Source organism: Symphalangus syndactylus, chromosome 3, assembly GCF_028878055.3.
Source record: "Symphalangus syndactylus isolate Jambi chromosome 3, NHGRI_mSymSyn1-v2.1_pri, whole genome shotgun sequence".
NCBI lineage: Eukaryota > Metazoa > Chordata > Mammalia > Primates > Hylobatidae > Symphalangus > Symphalangus syndactylus.
Genome location: NC_072425.2, coordinates 40,055,826 through 40,080,317, shown reverse-complemented (window position 1 = coordinate 40,080,317; position 24,492 = coordinate 40,055,826). Strand labels below are relative to the sequence as shown.

Below are 24,492 nucleotides of genomic sequence, written 5' to 3'. Positions count from 1 at the left end.
TGCTGAATGATATCATTAACAACATATAGTATATTCCAAAATAGCTAGCAGACAGGACTTGAAATGTTCACAACTTAAAGAAATGATAAATACTAGAGGTGATGGATACCCCAAATACCCCAAATTCTCTGAAATTCTCCCTTCCCTCATTCTGCAGACTCTATCACACAAGCATTTAGAAAAGCAACTTCACTTAAATCCAGCCATTCAAAATTCTCCAGAGGACAAGAAGGGAAGGAAAAGGATTAACTGACAAGTTTGGAAAGAAAACCTGATCTGATACTTACATGGATTTGTTAAAGTTTCCAACAACTCCGGGAGCCTCCCCAGGAGTCGGGTAACGGAAACAGGGGTTGTTGGCATTACAGATAATCCCCTGAACCCAAGGAAGTGTTCCTGCAGAGGGCATGGCTTTATTTGGAAAATGGCCTGTTGAAATCGAGGAGTAGAAAAACACAGGGAGAAACATTAATTCTCTGAAGCGATTTTGAGGCTCCATTTATACAATGCTTCATGCCAAGTCTGTCCGTCCCATTCCCTACATCCCAGAGACCTGTCTCTTCTGAATAAATCTGACTCTCAGGTGGAAACTTGGCCTCACATGCCATTCTTAATCTAGTGGACATCCTCTGTAGAATGGGGTTCATGACACCAGTGTTGGAGAAGGGATGAGAGGGGTCCTAAGCAGAAAGTCCCTGGCGTCCTTGGTTCCTCTTTGACAGCCAGCCTCAGCTCTCAGACATAGAGGGGACTTGGGGATGCCCTAAGCCTATTTTTTCATACTCTAAGGAGGTAACTATGATAAGATAAAGTGGGCCGGGCACGGTGGCTCGCGCCTGTAATCCCAGCACTTTGGGAGGCCAAGGTGGGCGGGATCACCTGAGGTCAGGAGTTCAAGACCACCTTGGCCAACATGGTGAAACCCTGTCTCTACTAAGCATACAACAATTCGATGGGCTTGGTGGCAGGCGCCTGTAATCCCAGCTACTCAGAAGGCTGAGGCAGGCGAATCGCTTGAACTCAGGAGGTGGAGGTTGCAGTGAGCCAAGACCGCACCATTTCACCCCAGCCTGGGTGACAAGAGCGAAACTCCATCTCTAAAAAATAAAAATAAATAAAATAAGATAAGGTGACTGACAAAGAACACTCGCAAAGTTAGCTGGCACGACTGGGAGGAGAACCCCCATCTCCATGGTCCCAATCCAAGCCTCTTCCTACACCTGCGGTTAGAATGGAATTTAGCTCATCTCAAACCCCTGTGGTACTCTCCTCAATTTGCCAAACATTTGTCAGTTTCACCTCCTCTGCCAGCTATAAAGCTCCTCAAGGGCACCTGAAAAACACACAGGCTTGGGATCTGATGTTACCTGTGAAGCTTCGCGGGTTTTGTTGTTATTATTGTTGTTTTGTCACTAATTAAAACAATGAGGCCCCATGCACTAGGTCATCCTTTTGCTCTCCTCTTTCTTTCTTACAATGAGCTTCTTACCAAAAGGATGATGGGACATATTTGGGCTTGGTCCTAGGATTCGGTATGGCACAGTTCGGTTTGTGGCCATAATACATGGATGCTGCTTATGAGAATCAAGATTAATAGGCCCTGGGCGAGGGACTCTTAACCCAAGGACCTGTTCAGGTATGGACAGAAAGGCCAGAGCTCCAGCTTCTATCATATTCTCAGGGCTATCTGTGACCCCAAAAGAGTTCACAGTTATCAAGAATCACAGCTCCAGGTGGTGAAGAACAAGTAGCTTCAAAGGCTTTGGGGTCAAACCAATTGGAATTCACATCCAGTCCCTGCAGCTTGCTAAGCAGTGACTTTAGCCAAGTCATTGACCCCATACCCTCAGTTTTCTCATCTGTAAAATGGTGATAAAAGTACAATTAACTTCACAGAGCTGTGGTGAGCATCACATGAGGCCCTGCAGGCAAAACATTTTTGCAGAGTGCCTGGTGCATGACAAAGGTTCAACAAACGGGCCTATGAGGATTTTCCAGGCACTGTGGGAGTGAATTTACCAAAGCACTTACTCTGCTATTGCCCAGCAGGAACACTCCTTCCATCTCACAGCTACCACCTCCCTCCAAAGTGGGAACCTTGTTTTATTCATCTTTTTATTTTCATGCAAATGGGCTGAGCTCCCCAGAAGTTAACCCAAAGTCAGGACTTGCTGCACTTTGCATTTCAATATAGGGTCTGTCTTTCTTTTCTATCCATACTCCAACCAGAGAGGCAACATCCAAAGCAAGGATGTGATAAGATCTGATCACTGTGGCCACCCTCTGCAGGGACTCTGGCCTATTGAACATTTACACAGTTAATCTCCCTATCTTCCTGTTAATAGTTCAAGGAAAACCAAACAAGGCCCCTTGCCTAAGTCAGCTGCTCTTCAATTAAGGGAGATTTACGTAACCCAACCAAATACTCGAAGGACCAAAAGATTCTCCCCTTTCAATGCCAGGAGATACTGGCACTGTAGACAGGGTGGCATAGGTGAAAAGCAGCACAGGGCAGTGACGGTGAAGGTATTTCAGGTTATCCCTTAGCAGGGGCGGCAAAGGCCCTTCCTTGTACGTTGTGCCACATCCTATTTGCAAACAAAAGTAGGATCAGGACTAGGCAGTGGGTGCACAGGAAGACAAGTAAATAATATCATGGGCTCTCAGGACCCAGGGAAGTTTTTAAGACCTTGATAACTCTGGTTTGAACTGGGGAAGATTTACAGAGAATTTCACACCAGGCCTTTGTTCCTAGGGACAAGACACCTCTTCAAGTTTCACCTTAACTTTTAACTCTGCTCTTCCAGCTAGGTCCCTGGAGGGTGATGAGAACAGAAGGTAAGGTTGCAAGAAGTGCATGGATGTGGCCGGGCATGGTGGCTCATGCCTGTAATCCCAGCACTTTGGGAGGCTGAGGCAGGCGAATCACTTGAGGCCAGGAGTTCCAGACCAGCGTGGTCAATCAACATGGTGAAACCCCGTCTCTACTAAAAATACAAAAATTAGCCGAACGTGGTGGCACATGCCTGTAGTCTCAGCTATTTGGGAGGCTGAGGCAGGAGGCTCACTTGAACCTGGGAGGCAGAGGTTGTAGTGAGCGGAGATTGCACCACTGCACTCCAGTCTGAGCGACAGAGCAAGACTCCGTCTCAAAACAAACAAACAAATAAAGAAGTGCATAGATGTAAGGAAAAGTCTCATTTATCATCTGTATATACAAGAATTTCAGAACTTTTCTGAAAATTTATGATCTGGAGTCAGAGGAATCTAGGTTAAAATTCAACAACCTGCCCAAGATCGCAACCTCGGTGAAGGGCAGAGGCAGGATACAAACAAACCCCAACTTGTCTGATGCCAAAGATATTTGCAATTTCCACTACACCATCCTGCCTGCTTGTAATCATTCCAGAAAATCATTCGTCTAGTAGATGAAAAAACTGAGTTTGCCCTTGAAACTTAAACTTCAGTGGTGCTTGGCATAATGCTTAAATAAAATCTAAAATGTATTTGCTCATCAATCAAAAAAACTCTTTGGGGTTCCAAAAGAGAAAACAGAATTATCTCACAGGCATGTAAATTGCGTATAAATTTCAGTTTATGCTTTTTTTTTTTTCTTTTGAGACAGAGTCTCAGTCTGTCACCCAGGCTGGAGTGCAATGGCGTGATCTCAGCTCACTGCAACCTCAGCTTCGTGGGTTCAAGCAATTCTCCTGCCCCAGCCTCCCCAGTAGCTGGGATTACAGGTGTGCACCACCATGCCTGGCTAATTTTTGTATTTTTAGTAGAGACAAGGTTTCACCGTGTTGGCCAGGCTGGTTTCAAACTCCTGACCTCAAGTGATCCACCCACCTTGACCTCCCACTGGGCCTGGCCCGCTCTTTTCTTTTTTGGTGAAATCTGGAAATCATGTCTCAGAAAATGTTTCTTGAGGGGTGTGTGTGTGTGTGTGTGTATGTGTTTAATATGACTACGTGTGATGTGTATTAGAAAATTAGCAAGTAAATAACTGTTGCTATGTATTGTGAGAAAGATGGGACCAGGCCAAGAAACAATTAAAAGGTGGCCCTGGCCCCATTGCTTTCCTGGAAGAACAGTATCTCGTAAGCTTGTGGGTCTCGTAGTGGTATGGACTGAGCTGCTTAGTGGTAGGAAAAACCACCAGGGCAGTGAAACTGAAGTCCCAGCTACATTTCCCAGATACGTAAATGTTGATCCTTTAGATTTGGCCATTTCTGCAATGTCAATCCACCCACTGAGCCCAGCCCTAAGAGAAAGACTGTGATTGTAAGACAATACACTGACAATAATAATATGAGGTAGGTATTATAGGTATTACTATTCCCTTTTTAAAAGAAGCTTAAATCACTTGTCCAAGGTCATATGCTTAGTGAATGCTGACACCAGAATTCATACCCAGATAACCTGACATCTGGAGCTTGTGTTGCTAGCCACTACTGTATTTTCTATGCTCACTGTAAAGGCTGTTATCAAAATACATGATTGACAGTCAGATGATCTGAGTTCTATTCGAGGTTGTTATGAGAATAAAATAATATTAGTAAAACTGAGAAGTTCTACACAAATGCTGCTTAAAATTCTGTGTTCCATGATTTGCAATGTGTGATTAAGACATCATGCATATGGAAAAGACTAGGTGTTAAGGCATTATCTTAAATGTGCTTTTAATCACCACTTTCTAAAATTATCAGTAAGGTTATTCTATTTTCATGATTTAAAATGTGTAAAAGAGATGTTGGCTATTGTTATAATTACAATTATCACCATTCACTAGGACTGAAAACAGTCTCCTGAGTTCATGCCTTATCAACAAATTAGAAACCTAGGTTTTCTGATCCAAACCATGTGTGATGTTTCCCAAAGACAGCATCTTTGGAAAAGTCCAATTTAGCCCACGTTCACTGCCTGGATTTTCCCTGCCATTGGTGAGTCTCAGGCAACATCAACAGTTACTTACATTCATGTTGCTCATAGGGTGGGTAGCTCAGCCGAACAGAGATCAGGATCAGGAAGATAAATAGAGGCCAGGCCACTTCCAGCAGCAGCTGACACTGAATGGGAAATAAGACACAACACTGTAAATTTAAAAATAACATGGATGTCCAATGCCACTGGGATTTGGGAAATCCACAGAAAATTTCATTTACTAATTAATCAACTTCTCCAGTCTTTCCTACCACTCTCTAAGCTTTAACAGAACTGTTTGGAGTTCCAAACTTTTAATACACCATTCCATATGCCTCTGTGTCTTCCCTTAGGTAAGGGAAGATGCTTCCTATCCTGCTTTATCTGGTTCACTTCTACTCATTCTTCAGGATTCATAGTGGCATAATTTCCTTTACTAAAATCTCAGCCTGAGCTAGAAGCCCTCCTCCTGTGCTACTCCAGTAACCCAGGCACACTCCTGCAGCATTTTCCCGGAGCTCCTGAAATCATCTGTTTCTGTTGCTGGCTTCTTCCGCACACTGAGCGCTCTGAAAGCAGGCACCCATCCGAGTTTCTCTGCATCCCCAGCGTTAGCACAGTGCCAGGTATGTGGTGACTATGTTGAAAGGAGAGGACCAGGGCAACCTGCTGTGCTAAATACACACAACACTTGCTCCTCTAATTGCACACAAAGCTGCTCCCTGTGGGGCAGAGAAGAGGGCTCTCAAAGACAATGAAAATTCACACACAGTTTCATATTGAGCTGTGCGCACTCAGGACTGTACAGAGAGAGTGCGAAGTCCTTCCCCATCTGTCCAGGTCTGGTCACCATCTTCTCCAATGAGTTAAAAGATCATTGAACTTCTAAGCAAGCATGATACACTGGTTAAAACAATGAGGTTTCTCCAAAGGAAAACCCTGCCTCAGTGAGTTACCAAGGGATAAATTAGCAGAAGGACAAGATGGAAATCACTAGACATAATGTAATTGAGCCCGTAGTGTTCAGAACAACTAGTTACACTGCCTGAAGTCTATCACCTCTCCCATTCCTTTCGTTTCTATATTCCAACATTGTAATCAAGATAAACACCAAAGAGCCCAAAAGAGTCACAGGGTGTTGTGTTTAAGAATAATTATAACTTATAACTGTGGCTTCAGAGTCACACAGCCAAGAGAACACTGGTATAAAATCCCCTTTTGTCTTCTTTTTTTAAAAACAGCAAAAGATTGGGCTGGGCACAGTGGCTCATGCCTGTAATCCCAGCACTTTGGGAGGCCGAGGCGGGTGGATCAGCTGAGGTCAAGGAATTCGAGACCAGCCTGGCCAGCATGGTAAAACCCTGTCTCTACCAAAAATACAAAAAAGTAGCTGGGCATAGTGGTGGGTGCATGGAATCCCAGGTACTTGGGAGGCTGAGGCAGGAGAATCGCTTGAACCCAGGAGGCAGAGGTTGCAGCGAGCTGAGATTGTGCCACTGCACTCCAGCTGGGGCAACAGAGAGAGACTCCGTCTCAAAAAAAAAAAAAAAAAGCAAAGATTTTGTTTTTGTGTTTTTTTTGGAGACAGGGTCTTGCTCCGTCGTCCAGGCTAGGGTACGATCTAGAGATCATAGCTCACTGTAACGTCAAACTCTTGGGTTCAAGTGATCCTCTCCCCTAGGGCTCCCAAACTGCTGGGATTACAGGCGTGAGCCACTGCACTCAGCCAAAGCAGAAATTTTTTCTTGATCTTCAAGTCCGTATATTTTTATGGAAAATTTGAAAATAAAAAAATACAGAAAAGTTTAAAAAGGTAAATATAAATCACCTTAATCCTACCTCCCAGAGACAATCCCTAGTAAACTGAACTAACGATGGATCTCTGTTAATATCTTTTGTCTTTTTTCATGCATACATAAATAATATTTTTTCTCTACAATATTGACACTATGCAGCATATATACTTTTGTATTCTGCTTTTTCATTTAACATCATACTGGGAGAGCATTTCCCATGACATAAAATATACTCTTAAAACATGTCTTGTAATGTCTATTTGATATTCCACTCTATGAATAGATCATAATTGAACCTTTCTGCTATTGCTTGTGCTTCAGATTGTTTTGGGTGTTTTTTTTAATTTATTTATTTATTTGTTGTTTTATTTCTGATATTTTAAAAAAGTTTTTTATTTCCAAAGACCTTTGATATGGTTCTACATTAAACTCTTCTAAAAAATCTTTTTGGCGATGGACGCAGAGGCTCGTGCCTGTAATCACTTTGTGAGGCCAAGGCAGGCGGATCACCTGAGGTCAGGAGTTGGAGACCAGCCTGGCCAACATGGTGAAACGCCGTGTCTACTAAAAATACAAAAATTAGATGGGCATGGGGGTGTATGCCTGTAATCCCAGCTACTTGAGAGGCCAAGGCAGGAGAATCACTTGAACCCAGGAGGCTAAGGCAGGAGAATCGCTCGAACCCAGGAGGCCTAGGTTGCAGTAAGCCGAGATCACGCCACTGCATAATCAGAGTGAGACTGGGCAGAAGGAAATACAGCGAGATAATGACAGTGGATGTACTAGGATGATAAGAACATAGGTGTGGCTGACGCAGTGGCTTCTGCCTATAATCCCAGAACTTTGGGAGGCCAACGCAGGCAGATCACCTGAGGTCAGGAGTTTGAGACCAGCCTGGCCAACATGGTGAAACCCCATCTCTACTACAAATACAAAATTAGCCAGGCATGGTGGTGCATGCCTGTACTCCCAGCTACTCGGGAGGCTGAGGCAGGAGAAATCACTTAAACCTGGGAAGCAGAGGTTGCCGTGAGCTGAGATCACGCCACTGCACTCCAGCCTGGGCAACAGAGCAAGATTCTGTCTCTTAAAAAAAAAAAAAAAAAGTGATGTTTTTAATACTTTCCTGTCTTTTCTAAATTTTCCACAATGAGCATGTATAAATTATCTCATGGAACAAAAAAACACTGTTACCATAAAACTATCAAGAATAGTTTGCACAGACGACACAACAGAATGAGAAATAAAGTCAAATGGATCCCTCTCTGGAAGAAAGCATGCCAACAGTGGAGTACTCAAGACCAACCATGGGGCTGGTCTTGCTAATATTTCTGTAAATAATCCCAAAAAGGCAACATATTCAAATCTCCAAGCTTGGAATGACATTCAGCCTTTTCTCTTTTTTTAATAGCAAACACCTTTTTATTCTATAGCTTACTTTTTAAGTTGAGATATACATATATATCACATTGCATATCTTAAAGATATACAATTTTTATTTGTCAATTATACCTCAATAAAGCTGGGAGTGGGGGTGGGGAAGAAAGTAATTTTCTTTCTGTCAAAGAACAAAACCATGACTCTATGAAAATAAACTTTTCTCCCAGCTGAGCCAGGACTCCCTCATCTCAGTTTCCCCAGGTACTTTGTGTCTTTATCAGGACTTGGTACACCAGGGACCCTATTTATACATAAGCTTCCGCCTTAGGGTCACTTTCTTCTTACTAAGCCTACCACATGATAACGGCTTTAAAAATGTTTGGTGATTAAATGAGCTGAAGTTTAGAAGATAATGAACATGGAAATATAAATCAGTTGAGCCCTTTGGGAAAGCAATGTAACAATACGTATTCAAGGGTCATGTTTATCCCATTTGCCCAATTACTATTCCTGGAAATTCATCTTAGGAAACTGAACTTAAGATATCAAAAAGCTATATGCATGAAGTTATTCATTCGTTGAAACATTATAATTGCAAAATATTGGAAACAACTTAATTGCACAGCAATAGGGAAATGATTAAATTACGGTACATGTACTCAACAATATATCATGCCATCATCACAACAATGTTTATGAAACACAGAAATCATTAACCATATAATATTAAGTGAAAAAAGCAGAACACACAATTATATGCCATTCCAAGCTTGTAGCTAAATAAAATCACTTACAAATATTAACAAAGACAGGAATACAACTTTTTTTTTTAAATGGCTGACTGTAAATAAATTTAGAAAATACTGAGGCCGGGTGCGGTGGCTCACACCTGTAATCCCAGCACTTTGGGAGGCTGAGGTGGGTTGATCATGAGGTCAGGAGTTCAAGACCAGCCTAGTCAACAGGGTGAAACCCTGTCTCTACTAAAAATACAAAAAATAGCTGGGCGTGGTGGTGGGAGCCTGTAATCCCAGCTACTCGGGAGGCTGAGGCAGGAGAATTGTTTGAACCCAGGAGACAGAGGTTGGAGTGAGCCGAGATCGCTCCATTGCACTCCAGCCTGGGCAACAGAGCAAGACTTCGTCTCAAAAAAGAAAAGAAAAGAAAAGAAAATACTAATGAAATGAGGGGAAAAAATGAAACTAAACAAAGAGTATGAGTAAGATAAATAGTCATCAACCTTGAAGCTCTGAAACTACCATTTGTACTTTTAGGATAAATAGTAGTTACCTTTTATTTAGGGCCCAATATGTACAAGGCACATGTTATATTAATTACTTGATTTAATCCTCAGGACAACCCTGTGAGATAGGAAACATTATTGTCTTCATTTTATATGTAGCAAGGCTAAGGCTAGAGGAAGGGTAAATCACAGAAATAGTCAGTAACGGGGTTGAGATGAGCAGCCAATTCTACCCAACTCAGGAGGCCACACGACATTCTATTTGACACCACGTGTGACTCAGGTAGGAAATGGCCCCACTAGGTGGCATGGTCTAGAAATATCAACAGGATCCACAGAGGTAAGATGAACTCACAGCTTGTAGATTTATAATACTTAACAGCCAATACTGGGCAGCTACTGTGTACTCAGGACGTTTTGTGTATCTCATTTCCAGTATTTAATTCTTAATAACTATGGGAGGTAGGTTGTATCATTACCATTTTAGAAGTGAAGAAACTGAGGTTTGAACAATTTATGAGCCATAAGAAACTGCACCAATGTTTGAACCCAGATCTACTGACCCTTAAGTGTGTGCTTTTGTACCCATCACACTGCCATCACAAAGCTATGTTTGGGACATATACATTTTAAGATATGCCACTTAAAAGAAACCCAGCACTTGCCAGCCCTGCTGAGCACTGATCTGACCCAATGAATCAAGGCTTATGTTCCTGGACATCTCTGCAGCCCCCATATCTAGGATCCTGTAGGGCAGCAGATGCTCAAAATACGGTGGTTGACTGAAAAAAATGAATGAGCCGGGCGCGGTGGCTCACGCTTGTAATCCCAGCACTTTGGGAGGCCGAGGCGGGCGGATCACGAGGTCAGGAGATCGAGACCACGGTGAAACCCCGTCTCTACTAAAAATACAAAAAATTAGCCGGGCGTGGTGGCGGGCGCCTGTAGTCCCAGCTACTCGGAGAGGCTGAGGCAGGAGAATGGCGTGAACCCGGGAGGCGGAGTTTGCAGTGAGCCGAGATTGTGCCACTGCACTCCAGCCTGGGTGACACAGCAAGACTCCGTCTCAAAAAAAAAAAAAAAAAAAAAAAAAAAGAAAAAAATGAATGGATCTTCCCCATGGCAACTGACAGCAAAGGGCAAACAAAAAGTCTTACAAGCCATTTGGAGCAGCTGAAGCTGGTGAGTGTAAGCAGATCAGGAAAAGAGGTTAAAAAAAATTGATGATGATAATAATAATGAAAGGTCTTACTATGTACCAGGGTTGTGAGTGCTTTATATACATTAACTCATTTAATCATTAAACAATCCAGTTAGTACTCTTGTTATACACATTTTACAGAAGAGGAAGCTGAGATTCAAAGAGTTAATACACTGCCCAATGGTCCAAGATTGGCAAATGGCAGAGCCAAGATTCAAAGCCACTCTGACTGAAGGTCTCCTTCTCTTCGCCATTATGGACCCCAACCTCCTTATGCACTTTGCCTTCACTTACCAGAGCATACAGATGCCTGCTCGCTCAAAGCCCTTGCTGAGCTGAGACACTAGCATGTATGAGTGAATTAAAGAGACTGTCTCCAAAGTTCACACCACCTGAGCCAGAGAACTCATGAGAGACAAAATTTAATCTTTGCCCTTCTACCTTGGACCTCGAAAATTCTTCCCATCATTGAACCTAGAACTCACCTTCCAAACCCAGGGGAATGTTCCAGGTATCTCTTTTCATAATAGCCTCCCTCTAGAAACCAAACTTGACTTCTGCCAGGATATGCCATTATGGCTACGCTCATTAATAAAATCAGATTTCTCCTCCATCTCTAAGCTTAGCACTTTTCCTAAACATAAACCCTCACAAATAGCTTGGAAATGAAGTTGACCCTTTACCATTATAAATTCCTACAGAAAACTCTTCTAAATCTTGCTTTGGTGCCTACCCACCCAACCCCACACCTCCCCATGGGGTGGAAAGATGGGGAGAACCATTGTTTTTAAAAGGCATTTCTCACCAAAGTCAAAGCTGCTCCAAGAGTACCAAAGCACCACTTTGCACTTCCCATCTTGTTATTTCAACATGGGGATAACATGAGCAGGCACTGCTGGAGCAGATTTTCTTGATAGCGACCCTACTGACATTTGGGGACAGATAGTTGTCGTGAGAGACTCTCCTGTGAATTCTAGGAAGTTTAGCAGCATCCCTGACCTCAACCTCTAAATATCAGCACGTACATTCCCAGGATTGTGACAACCAAAAATATCTCCAGATGTTACGCCCCTGGTGGAAGGGTGAGGGTGGGGTGGGGTTGGAGGATAACTGCCCCCAGTTGAGAACCACTGCTCTAGAGCTATTATGAGAATTAAATGTATTTCACATAGAAGGCTTAGCACAGAATCTAGTACTTATCATCATGTTATTCAATATGCATCAAACCACTCTTGAATCATCATTCATAGTTATGCCAACATCTCCCACACTACAGATGTTCACTGTCCACTTGATTATTCATGCCTGACTTTTACTGCTGGCTGCAGAAGTTCATAGACCACAACCCAGTCACCCTGTGAACACATTTCACTACCTAGCCTGAGGACACAGTCACGGTGCTCTTAAATTCTTGAGATTTATCCACGTTAATTCAAGGTTAGGGCAGCGCAAGGGCCATGTACAAAGAACACAGAAAACTAGCAGAATAAAATTGGGCCTTGGGCAAGAGGCTTCTGAATCATGGTAGCCAAAATAATGCACTCCATGTGAAAAATGAAGTCGCTATTTCTTAGTATTGAGAGATTCTTGAGAATACAACAGGGCATGAAAAAGGAAACAAGAAGAATAAACATCAGAAAAGAAGAGATGAAAATATCCTTTCTGTTTCCAGCATGGTCATAAATCTAACAGAACTCACAAAGTTAACTAAAAAGATGCAAATGATTTGCAAGTATGGGTAAATTAATCAGAACCAAGGTAAATTCTCCTAAATAATAGCATTGCTATAAGCCTGTGAAAACCAGTTAAATTAATATAATGTGGAGAAAAGAGAATACTATTCACAGTGAGAACAGACATATAAACAAAATACCTAGGTATTAACTTAGCCAAACATGTGCTTCTTATATAAAAGAAAACCACAGAACTTTAGTAGGATAAATAAAGGAAGACAAGAATTAAGGAGAGCTAAGCTCTGCTTCTTGATGAGATCATTTAATATCCAAATTTCCCAAGCTAATTTATAGATTTAACACAACTGCACTTAAAATAGCAGTAGGGTACTTTTTTTGAGCTTGATAAGGTAATAACATTCAATGGGGAAAAAACAGATGAAAATATCAAAAGATATTCTGAGAGGCAAAAAGGTAAGTGGGGGACAATGAGCTCCCCCATATCAGAATGTTCATCAAATGGAGTGTACATTCTGGGCTGTATCAGCACCAAAACTAAAACTACACATCAAATGACCCAATGAATAACTCCAAAATTGCTCCCTACACATTTTTTTTTTTTATTTTTTTTTGAGACACGGTATCACCCTGTTGCACAGGCTGGAGTACAGTGGTATAGTCATAGATCACTGCAGCCTTGACCATCTAGACTCAAGCAGTTCTCCCACCTCAGCCTTCCAAGCAGCTGGGACTCCAGGCAAGTGCCACCATGCCTGACTAATTTCCTTATTTTTATAGAGATGGAGCCTTGCTATGCTGCCCAGGCTGGTCTTGAACTCCTAATCTCAAGCAATCCCCCCATCCCAGCCTCCCAAAGTGCTGGGAATACAGGCATGAGCCACCATATCCAGGTTTTAATAAATGTCCCAAAAATAACTAGAAAAGGAATCACTATTTAATCAATAGTGATTATTAAATAATCACTGGGATGACATGATATGAATGTCAAGAAAAATTAATTTTAGACCCATCCCTAATAGCATACATGCCAATGAGAGCTGGGAAAACTAAAGTGAAATCTTAAGGATCACATCAGAAAAATGCTAGAGAGGGGAAACGATTTTTAAAACCAGGCCTGCCTTCCCTAAACTACAAAGTCTCATGCATTCATGGTGGCTATTTAAATTGGTTGGATCCTCGGGAAAGACATCTGATCAGACACTTCAAGGGCCATTTCCCTTCAACCTAGTAATCCTGTTCCTCAGATTTTGGCCTACAGAAATAATACAAAAATAATAAAAGATTAAATGTATAGAATCTTTATAGTAATTTATTTGTAACAGCACACATGGAAAATCTAAATGTTGGCAACAGGGTTTGAACTATAAAAACTGTGTTGATGGATTACTGCACAGCTATCAGGAATGTCAAATGCATCATCCTACAGTAGATTTGGAGCCAAAAGATCCCAGCCCTCCTCTTAGCAACTTTTTTTCTTTTGAGACAGAGTCTCACTCTGTCACCCAGGCAGGAGTACAGTGGTGCAATCTTGGCTTACTGCAACTTCCACCTCCCAGGTTCAAGCGAATTCTCCTGCCTCACCCTCCCGAATAGCTGGGATTACAGGCAAGTGCTACCACACCTGGCTAATTTTTGTATTTTTAGTAGAGATAGGGTGTCACCACATTCACCAGGCTGGTCTCAAATTCCTGGCCTCAAGTGATCCGCCCACCTCGATCTCCCAAAGTGCTGGGATTATAGGTGCAAGCCACCATGCCCGGCCATTAACTTATTAACAATACTCTCTTCATCTGTGAAACAGAAATTGCAATGCATACACCTCAGAATTGCCATGAGAATCAAGAAAATAATGGATATTGGCCGGGCGCGGTGGCTCACGCTTGTAATCCCAGCACTTTGGGAGGCCGAGGCGGGCGGATCACGAGGTCAGGAGATCGAGACCACGGTGAAAACCCCGTCTCTACTAAAAATACAAAAAATTAGCCGGGCGTGGTGGCGGGCACCTGTAGTCCCAGCTACTCGGAGAGGCTGAGGCAGGAGAACGGCGTGAACCCGGGAGGCAGAGCTTGCAGTGAGCCGAGATCGCACCACTGCACCCCAGCCTGGGTGACAGAGCGAGACTCCGTCTCAAAAAAAAAAAAAAAAAAAAAAGAAAACAATAGATATCAAAGTATTACTTTCAAAACTATAAAACACAGCCTACACATCGGAAATCATTATTCTAAATAAGAAGATGATTTAGAAATATGTGAACACACACACTAAATAATCTTAAATGAAAGAAGAAAACAGAGCATAAAATGGTCCATGTATATGTAATGATTACAATGCCTTTCTTGGACCATTGTCATTCAAGTTCCCTCTATCCCAAAAGTCACCAGACAATGTGGCCTGACTACCTCAGGGAATCCTCTTGCACATAAAATAAAATTAAATTCTCGCAGGGCACTGTGGCTCAAGCCTGTAATCCCGCCCGAGGCGGGCGGATCACGAGGTCAGGAGTTTGAGACCAGCCTGGCCAATATGGTGAAACCCTATATCTACTAAAAATACAAAAATTAGCTGGGCGTGGTGGTGGGTGTCTGTAATCCCAGCTACTAGGAGGCTAAGGCAGGAGAATCGCTTGAAGCCGGGAGGCAAAGGTTGCAGTGAGCCGAGATTGCTCGACTGCACTCCAGCCTGGGCGACAGGCTAGACTCCATCTCAAAAAATAAATAAAGAAATATTAAATTAAATTCTCCTTCCCCAGTTCCAAGGCCCTGAATGATCTGGTCATGTCTATTACCAACTCATCCCCAGCCAATCTTATTCACTCCACCAGTGCCACTAGCTTTCTTCTGTTCCCTGACCTAGGGCACAGGTACCCCCAGTCTCTCTGCCTGGAATGGATTTCCCTATCTCTAGGCCTCTGATCTTTGCCTGGCTAATCACTGCTCGAACTTCAGGGCTCTCAGCTTTAATGTCACGACCTGTCATTCTAAATGACATCCCTACCCACACCTGCTAGTATCTAACACCAGTACCACAGTTCGTTGGGTTTTTTCCTTCATAATCCTCATCACAGTTTATAGTTATATTTTTATTTGTGCGATGATGTGTTTCACATCTGCTGGCCTCACTAAACTGTAAGCTCTATGAAAGCAGTACTCATGCCCGGCTTCCTCACCACTATATACCCAGCTAACCATCCCACAAGTAATAGATGCTTAATAGATATTTACCGAAATGAAACAATAAATATCTATTTGTTTTAACTTTCTTCATTCCGTAGAAGAGAAAACTAAAGCTCTGGAGAAAGGAGTTTTCCTAGGCCACTGAGGCAGATGGTGGCCAAGCTGGGATTGGAATCATGACCACTGCTGCCGGCCCAGGAGTAAGGACAGGGAAGAAATGTGTCAGGTGAAACTAGAAGTGGGGAAAGGATGCAGAGAGTTTCCATCTACTCTGTAAAATTCTCTAAAAGCTCATAAATGAAGAGTTTTAATTTTTGGATAGTTCATTCTTTTTCATTAAAGAATGCCCAAATAGTGGTACTCTGGCTGGGTGCAGTGGCTCATGCCTGTAATCCCAGCACGTTGGGAGGCTGAGGTGGGTAGATCACTTGAGGTCAGGAGTTCAAGACGAGCCTGGCCAACATGCTAAAACCGCGTCTCTACTAAAAATACAAAAATTAGCCAGGCGTGGTGCTGTGTGCTACCCGAGAGGCTGAGGCACGAGAATTGCTTGAACCCAGGAGGCAGAGGTTGCGGCGAGCTGAGATCGTGCCACTGCACTCCAGCCTGGGCGATAGAGTGAGACTCAGTTTAAAAAAAAAAAAAAAAATCACAATTAACTATTTTTCCAGCCACATGACTAGTCAGATCTATTTGAGAAAATTAATAATAAAGGCAAAAGAAAAGAGGCCATATGGCCACCCTCACTTTGTCCAGTTTGTTCCATGGGGACCTTGGCCTCTGGATCAGCCTAAAACCAGATGAGGACCCTGAAAGCTCTGAAGTTCTCTTCCCCTTCCTGTCCCCAGCCCTGTTTGTACTGAATATCTGCCACCCACACAAGTTAACTGTTACTTTGGACCCAAACTGAGCTTTGCACCCAACTTTCACAACTCAATTCAATTTATTTCTTTGCCTAACAGAAACAGTGGAAAACTAACTCTGGCTGATGGTCCCCCGTGAGTCTGCACAATGGGGGCACAGGAGGGGGGGGACCCAGGAGTTACCAGCAAACCAGGACACAGAATGAAAAGGCAAGCACTGCCTTTCAACGGCGTTGCTCTGGGGTATACTGTTCAGCTCCAGGCTGAAGATAGTGTTTGTAGTCTTCCTGGCGGCAGCACACAGGCTTTATGGGTTCTTTCTATTCTTCCTAGTGCAAGGGAGCCTCCTCAAGACCTGCAAACTAATGGGCCTTAAGACATTTCCCACTCATTCAGTAAATACTTACCAAGCATGTCCCAAGGCCAGGCTCTGTGCTGGGCTCTGAGGCCAAGCGTATACACTCCAGGATCTCAGGAGACGGGAACTGCGCAATGAACTTCCATACACTGCAGGCAACAGCTATCATGGACTGCTAACTTCTTCCCCTACCTAATGGGCAGGGCTGGTTCTCACTATGTGAGCTAACAAGGTGGCCCCACAACCCTTAAGAGGTTCTGAGGTCTAAACAATATAATCTAGAAATCTAAGCCAGGTGGATTGGAAAGTAGCTACCAGTCAGAACTTGAGATTCAGAGACACAGAAGCTTTAGTATACACAGAGAGCAAAGCAAAAAAGGGTCTGCAACTGTAGGGCCACCAGGAGACTGGTTCTGGTGCTACTTTCTTGACTGACCAACTCTGGGCACCTGTGCCCCCCTGAGCCCCAGTTCCGTCAATTGTACAAGATGCAAGCCAGATCTTTCCAACTCTAACAATCTAAGCATCAGCAACCTGAAATAAATCACTTTTCTTTCTGATTCAGCAAAATATACTTCCTTTAGAAATCAGGAAGGGAGGGAGGTAAGGAAAACAGGCTAGCAGGCAGTGGTATTACAACTTAAGCCCCTTTGTGTCAGGGTGTTGCATCCCACTTCCTTCTTTAACAAGAACTCTGCCACAAGGCTACAAACTGCCTTCGGCTAAACCTGCCTATCTCTCTAATCCTAACACTTTTAAACCTATCTGCAATACCAAGCAAGAAGCAACACGACCAGTGGAGTCTGGCCCAATTTGAATGACCCAACCCCACATCCTGTTGCAGGATTCCTTCCCTGGCTAAGCACGGAAAACCTCTTCCCTGCCCTTTCTTCTACCTTCAAGCTGCTAAGCAGCTGCAAAAAAAATCAAAAATAAAAATAGTTTGGAGGAGGGAAGAAAAGTCACTGTGATGGGACAGAATGAGGCTTGGCCCTAGTCCTGGGGATCTCAGCTTCTGGTTGCAGCTCAGTTGCTGGCTGGGTGACCTTGGGAAATCCCTTCCTTGCTTTGTACCTTAGCTTTCTCATCTGTAAAATAAGAGGTTCAGACTAGACTACCCCAGAGCCATAGCCCCCCTTTCATTGCCAAGATGATATGATTCTTCCCACTACTCACTAATGGACACACAACATGGATAAACCATGATAGAGACAATTTCCCAGCAAGTGGGCCCCTTCCACCAGGATAAGAAGGGGCAGGAGCCCCGGACCACAGCAAAGGAATAAGAGTAAGACTGGACATATAAGATTGGAACACCAAGACCTGGAGATAACCATAGGAGGCAGGGAGAAAGGCAAGGAAGGAGTCAGAAACTTTAATATTCTCAGATGGAGAATAGGCAAAATAACGATACCACTGAAAAGCTATTTGGCACATTGAGTTAGAGTGCCAGCTCCAGAGTCAGATTACCTGGATTTGAACCCTATCTGTGCTCCTTGTTAGTGGTGTGGACCTCAGACAAGTTACTTAACCTCTCTGAGCAGCACGTTCCCCAGCTACAACATGTGGAAATAACAGTACATCGCAGGGCCTTAAAAGGAATAAATCTAGTTAATAATGCCTAATCAGTTAGTGCCTCACACATGGAAACTCATTCTAAGTGTTTGCTTTTATTTTATTAATATTATCTATTATACTTTCCAATTACTATTAAAACAGATGGGATCCATAGATTCTAGTCCCTGTTCTCTCACTAGAGGCCTCAGAATTCAGGTTCCCCATTTGTAGCACGAGAGGCTGAACACAATCAGTTTTTCTCAAAGGAAGATCTGTATACATATTGCTGAGGGATTATATTTAAGTTCTCTAAGAGAATTTTCAACACTTTGTTTTCATTTCAACAGTCATCTAAACAAAGTCTAATAAACACATATGGATTTTTTAAATGCTTACTTTAAAGCCAAGTTCTGGCACAAGATTTCAAAGCCCAAGTTTATATTTGTGTTTATGATTGTGTTGGCACCAGTGTAATTGTAGCAAACTCATGAGGATGGAACAGGTGCCATCAAATTCAGGTCATACAAGTAGAAAAATGGGTGGAGAATTCAATCATTAGCACATGATAATATAGACTGGCCAAACTCAAAACAATCAGCACGACAGCATTTACTGCCATGCAACTTATAATTTGGTTTCAGTTGAACAACAGCTGCCTCACCACATTTAAGGTATTAATTTGAATGGTATTGATTTTGCAATTTTGTTGGCACTTAATTTGTAAATATGTATGGGTCATATAGTTGTATAATAACAGCCTATAAGAAGTTTATACCTACTTTTACTTCCTAATATTTAAGTAACACTATAATAAAAAAGAAATTTAGTGAACAAAAGGGTGCTTTGACACTTTTGTTCTTTTACAGACAGTGCAAGCATTATTCTAGTTTGAGGAAAACTGAATGAAATTCTCTCCAAAGTCCCCTGTAGCCCTTTGAATCTCAGAAAGATGATCATTTTGGTTACAGACATGTTAAGCTACATTAAGAGCCAAGTGGGGATACTGGCTTAGAATCCAGGAAAAGAAAATAAAGGCAGAACAGGAACAAGAGACTTAGAAACTACAGAGAAATGCATCCTAGAGATGGGATCTCTAAGGAAGGGAGTTCAGAGATAGAGAGACAAAGAGCTGACGTCTGAGCTTCAGGGAGTTCACTCTGCCCTACAGCCCTCACATCCCTCTGTGGAACAGTTCCATTCACCTGCGCATTAAAGATGATCTCCAGATTACTCAAAGCATTATTGGCCCAGCTGGGAAGTGAATGGCTTAGAACCCTCCGCAGAAATAAAACAAGTCTCAGTTATTATATTCCTCCAGGCCTGACACAAATCTGTAAGGAAAGAATCCAGATTGACACCAAGATACCCAGTATTGATCTCTAAGAGTGGGGCCATTAACTCGCTTCACCCACAGCTTCCAGAAAGACAGGGGCCCATTAGGGGCTTTTGGAGAGCCAGATGGCTCCCAGAGCTGTGGCAAAAGGAAAAAGTGGGGTGTTCAGGGGCAATTTGGTGCCAGGTCCTAGGGATCAGAACTCATGCCTGGGCAGTAGCACAAACCAAAGCTACTATTTCTACCTGGCTGCAAATCTGCCCTCTGTGATAAGCCACACGCCATATCCCGACCACACAGTTCTGTGTCCATAAGAGCCAGATTCCATCAATCCCTGTGTGAAAACCAACACAGCTTCCTTCCCTCCCTCCCTCCTCCAATCCCCAACTCAAAACCACAAAGAAAAGAATGAGAGAACCCCCCGCTGCCGAAAAACCCAAGCTTACTGTTTGTCTTCTTCTGAATGTGAGGTTCTTCCACAGCAGCAACCTCAGCTGAGGCCAACAAGCCATGTTCCCTCAGCCGGCACCCACAGTGTGTGGCTCGGGAGCCCTGGAAGGCAGCGGCCAGAGCTCACAGCAGGGACGCCGTGGCTGGTCATTAACTGAAAGATAAAGCAGGAGGGGAAACAGCCGTCAGTTATTGCTGCAAAGCCATACACCAATGAGGACTGCTAATCCAGCCCTCTCAGCTGAGACCTCCAACACACAGCTCTGCTTCATGACTGCTTCTCAATGGATCATGAGTCACCAGCTCCCAGCCTCTGGGTTCACCCACAAAGAGGGACTTGGGAGGTGTTCCGACAGCAGGCTAGGAGCTAGTTGTTATGGTCCTAATCATTTTAGTTCTATGGATGTTATCATTTGGGAATGAAGAATGCATTTCTGAAAATAGACCTCTCTCAGATGGCCAAAACACTGAGGATGGAAATGGCCTACTGGAATCCCAGAGACCTACCTCTCTTCTCTAAGAAAATGCCTCCCCTTACATAAAAAGTCAGCAGCATTTGTAAATTTTGCCTCAAGCCTGGAGTGACTTCTACTATTCCCTGAACTTCCTTACAGACTAATTTTCAGTGGGTTACACAACTGAGTCCTTCAAATGATAAAAAGCACCATCGGCCAGGTGTGGTGGCTCAAGCCTGTAACCCCAGCACTTTGGGAGGCTGAGGCAGGCGGATCTCGAGGTCAAGAGATCGAGACCATCCTAGCCAACACAGTGAAACCCCGTCTCTACTAAAAATACAAAAATTAGCTGGGCATGGTGGCGGGCGCCTGTAGTCCCAGTTACTCGGGAGGCTGAGGCAGGAGAATCGCTTGAACCCGGCAGGCGGAGGTGCAGTGAGCCGAGATCGTGCCACTGCACTCCAGCCTGGCGACAGAGCAAGACTCTGTCTCAAAAAAAAAAAAAAAAAAAAAAAAAAAAGCACCATCAATAAAGCAGTTTCCTAATCTGGAAAGCCACAGCGTGCCTTAGATGAGTGTGAGTAAACACCAAGAAAATGCCACCGACACCTGGCTCTCAGGTAATGAGGACAACCCTAGTGCTGTGTCTCTGGAAAGAAAACAGTATCCCATGGAGAAACAAGTCTGCTGCAGCAGACTCAGGGCATCAACTGTGAAACCGACAAACAAGCTCCCACGGTCAGCACATATGCACACTTCTGGCCTCATTCCACCTGCACCTGAACACACCGCCCCCCTACTCCACTGGGTGTCACAGGTGCCTCCTTGGAGGACTGTTTGCCATGCTAGGGCAACAAGATCTTCTCATGAACAAGGGATACTACCTTCTGTGTGTCCCAGCCACCCATGCAGCAGTTACCCTTATTTAATGCTGGAATAGTCCCAAGTAGTTATACTAAAGTTAAAGCTGGGGAGGGGGCAGAAGATGAAAAATGGAAGAAGGGAGGACACACAGGTGAAAATTCGGCTCCGCTGGCATTTGGTAGCCATGAACTCTCCTAGCTCTGCTTATAAAATGGCTCAGTGAATCACTGTGGCCTCTAGAGGAGTAGGGGCAAGGGTAGGGTGGGACACTGGGCATGAGGAACAAGGAGCAGAAGGAACTAAGAATGCAGTAGCGAGGTATGGATATAAAACCAAGTGCTAGACTAGAAATCTGTGAGTACAAATGAGATCTCCATGCCAAGGTCAGTCTCTAGTAGAACAATACCCTTTTATCTCCCCCCCAACAAGGACTTAGATTAAAACTTCTAGAAAAGTCAAGAGATTGGAGGAAATTGCAGTGTCTGAGAAGAAAAGATGTCTTACCACTATGTATTCTAATTCACTCATTGACAGTCCAATAAATCAAGAAATTCTCTGAAACAGTCAAGCCTTAGGACCTATTTCTTTTCTTTACCATTTGCTCAGCAAAATTCTAGAAGGACACAGACCTCCAAAGTTTCTTACTTCAAAAAGAGGAAGAGTTAAACCAGCACTGCATCAGTTTGTTCAAAGATGACAACTGGCAGCACAGCACTGGCAGCCAGAACAGCATTGTGAGACACATGCTTGTCATCCCAAATTGTTTTCTAAGTGGCTCAGGACAGAGCTTGCATTCCAGAAACACTGAAATTAATTAGCTAGATTTTTCTCTCACAGAAGCTGCTCTCCAGGAATCACTTCGTTGATTTAGAAGCTACATGAATCTCTTCAGATCCCCAAGATAACACTGAGGAGGGTACAATTAAAAAAGGAAAACTACCAGAAAGAGTCCAGGCATGAATTAGCCCCGGCTTCCCAACTATGTGCGCCTGGCCAAGGCTTTATGCTGTCTGAGCATCAACTTCCTCATTGTAAAATAAGGATGACAATACTTACCTTGTATGGTGTTCAACTGTGTTCTACTGTGGATTCAATGAGATAATATAAATAAGTTCCCAACATAGTACATGGCTTAATCTAAGTGCCAAAGCAATGTGAGTTCCCTTCTCCCCATTTATCTTTCTTCATTCCAACAATATCCTCTAGCTGAGAAATTGTTATATCCTGTCCAAACAGGACGTTCCATTATTTCTAGCAAATCCATTGTGGGTTTCTGGAAAGATAGGAGGGGCAAAGCAGGAAGGATGAAATCTTAATAGCCTAGTGTTGCAGTACCCAGAGCCAAACCCAAATACAGAATATCACCCTCCCCTAAACCCTTAGTGGAGAAGCTCAAAGAAAGAGAAGACACACCTCTACACAACGTTCATGAGAAGGAGGAAAGGATGAGTTTTCTTGGACAGCATTTTCTTGGAAGTAAAGTGTCTGGGTTTCAAAAAAAAGGTTCTGACTCCAAGGACTCTCCAGGAAGCACACGCAGAAGGTTGGTAAGAAGTGGCATAGAGCCACAGTAGAAAGTTCTACCGTGGCTTTGCTGGGCACACATAGGCAAGCTTCCTGCTCCAATTCCTCCCGCCCACCTTGGCACTGACCTGGCCTCCTGCACAATTTTCTCCCCCATCTCAGAACACAGTGAACAGTACTGGGAGCAATTCTGTCCTAAGAGGAGGGTTTGGCAATGCCCGGCCCCTTCTGCTCAGGTAACTGAAGCCAAAGGAACATTTCCACATCAGTTTTCCAAGTTAGTGAATGAACAAACCAAACCCCCCCCCGCAAAAAAAAGATATAAAAGAGACAGTACTATGTACTAGATTTCTCAGTGTTTCAAAAGCAGCACAATCACTTCTGCCCTCATACACATTTCCAGTTACTGGCTGGAAAGGATACCACTTCACAGTCATCCCAGTCAATAGGCCACTCTGATCCTGCTCCTAGATGACCACAACTGCCACCTCACTGGCCTCCCATCCATTTGCCACAGAGCACCCAAAGTTACTCAGCTAGACCAAATATCTGAATATGCCACTCCCCCACTTAAAACCTTTTGCCAGCTCCTCAGCACCAGAACATAGAGTCCAGGGCTCACCAAGGTCTACCTGGCCTCCCTTCTGGGACTCCAGCCTACTCACTTGCCACTCCCCACCTGCTACGCAATGCCCTGGAGATGTGTCTACAGGCTCAGAATATACTGCACACTCTCCTACCACTGGGACTTCACTGGTGAGTTCTCTTGTCCTAAGACACTTTTTCAACCACTGCTAGCCTGGCTAACTCCTAGGTCTCAAACTTCGGTCTCCACTTTTTCAATGTGCTTTCCTGATATCCTCCCCCGCAACTGACATGTGGGTTCAGGGCCCTTCATACGTGCTCCCTAGGAAGGCTCAGCTGGGAAAGAGGATTTCTACCTTCTCAGTCAGAGCAGAGACCATTTCTGTTTACTTCATCCCTGTTGTCCTTAGTACGCAAAAGGGTCCTGGCTTGTCGTAAGCACTCAGGGATGTCTGCTTAATTAATTAACTAAGAGATGGACAGGAGAAATAGGGTGTCAGAATTCAAGGGTGGCGGCACTCCTGGACCTGTGGTAACTCATTTCTCAAGCTTGATTAAATGATTTGGGCAAATTATCCCCAGAGAGGGAGCTCTGTGTTCAGCAGCTTCTACCATACGCTTGAAAGTCACAAAGGACTGCTGAGCTTCCCAGGTGACTCCTGTGGCATCCTGAAAAACGTAATAGAATCTAAGTCTGCTTCCCATAACCACCAGGTTTAGCTAAGGACTGGGCAGCCTCCCAAGGCCAGCAGGGCCATGCAGTCAACTTTCCACCCGTCCTCACCCTCAAGCCCCAGGCGCACTCTCTCAGGGTCTCATCAGTCACCCAAGTGGATCACTCCTTGCCAAAATGTGACAATCTCCACACCTCAGCCTTGTTTCATACAGTTTGGGTATGGCACAAGTGACTGCTGGAAACCTTTGGCCAATTTTTTAAGGAAATTTTAACTGCAAATGCCACTGATATTTTGAAGTTATTAGTATCTACAGAATACAACAGATTGCTAAATTAAAACCTTCCCAAATAAGCAAAAACACTCATCATTAGTTGCAGAGAAATGCAAATTAAAACCACAATAAGATATCATTACAT

The 24,492-nt window shown here is 43.6% G+C and overlaps 1 protein-coding gene across 1 annotated transcript in view; it reads right to left on the bottom strand.

Moving 5' to 3' along the window:
* Positions 1 to 24,492, bottom strand: part of ABCA1 (ATP binding cassette subfamily A member 1) — a 147,696-nt gene that overhangs the window by 102,412 nt on the left and 20,792 nt on the right. Inside the window, exons 2-4 of the mRNA XM_055271609.2 lie at positions 19,968 to 20,125; positions 4,976 to 5,069; positions 288 to 429 (exon numbers count right to left, since the gene is read on the bottom strand). Of these exons, the coding sequence (XP_055127584.1) occupies positions 288 to 429; positions 4,976 to 5,069; positions 19,968 to 20,033 (302 nt within the window). The 5' untranslated portion in view covers positions 20,034 to 20,125. The remainder of the gene's footprint in view (positions 1 to 287; positions 430 to 4,975; positions 5,070 to 19,967; positions 20,126 to 24,492) is intronic.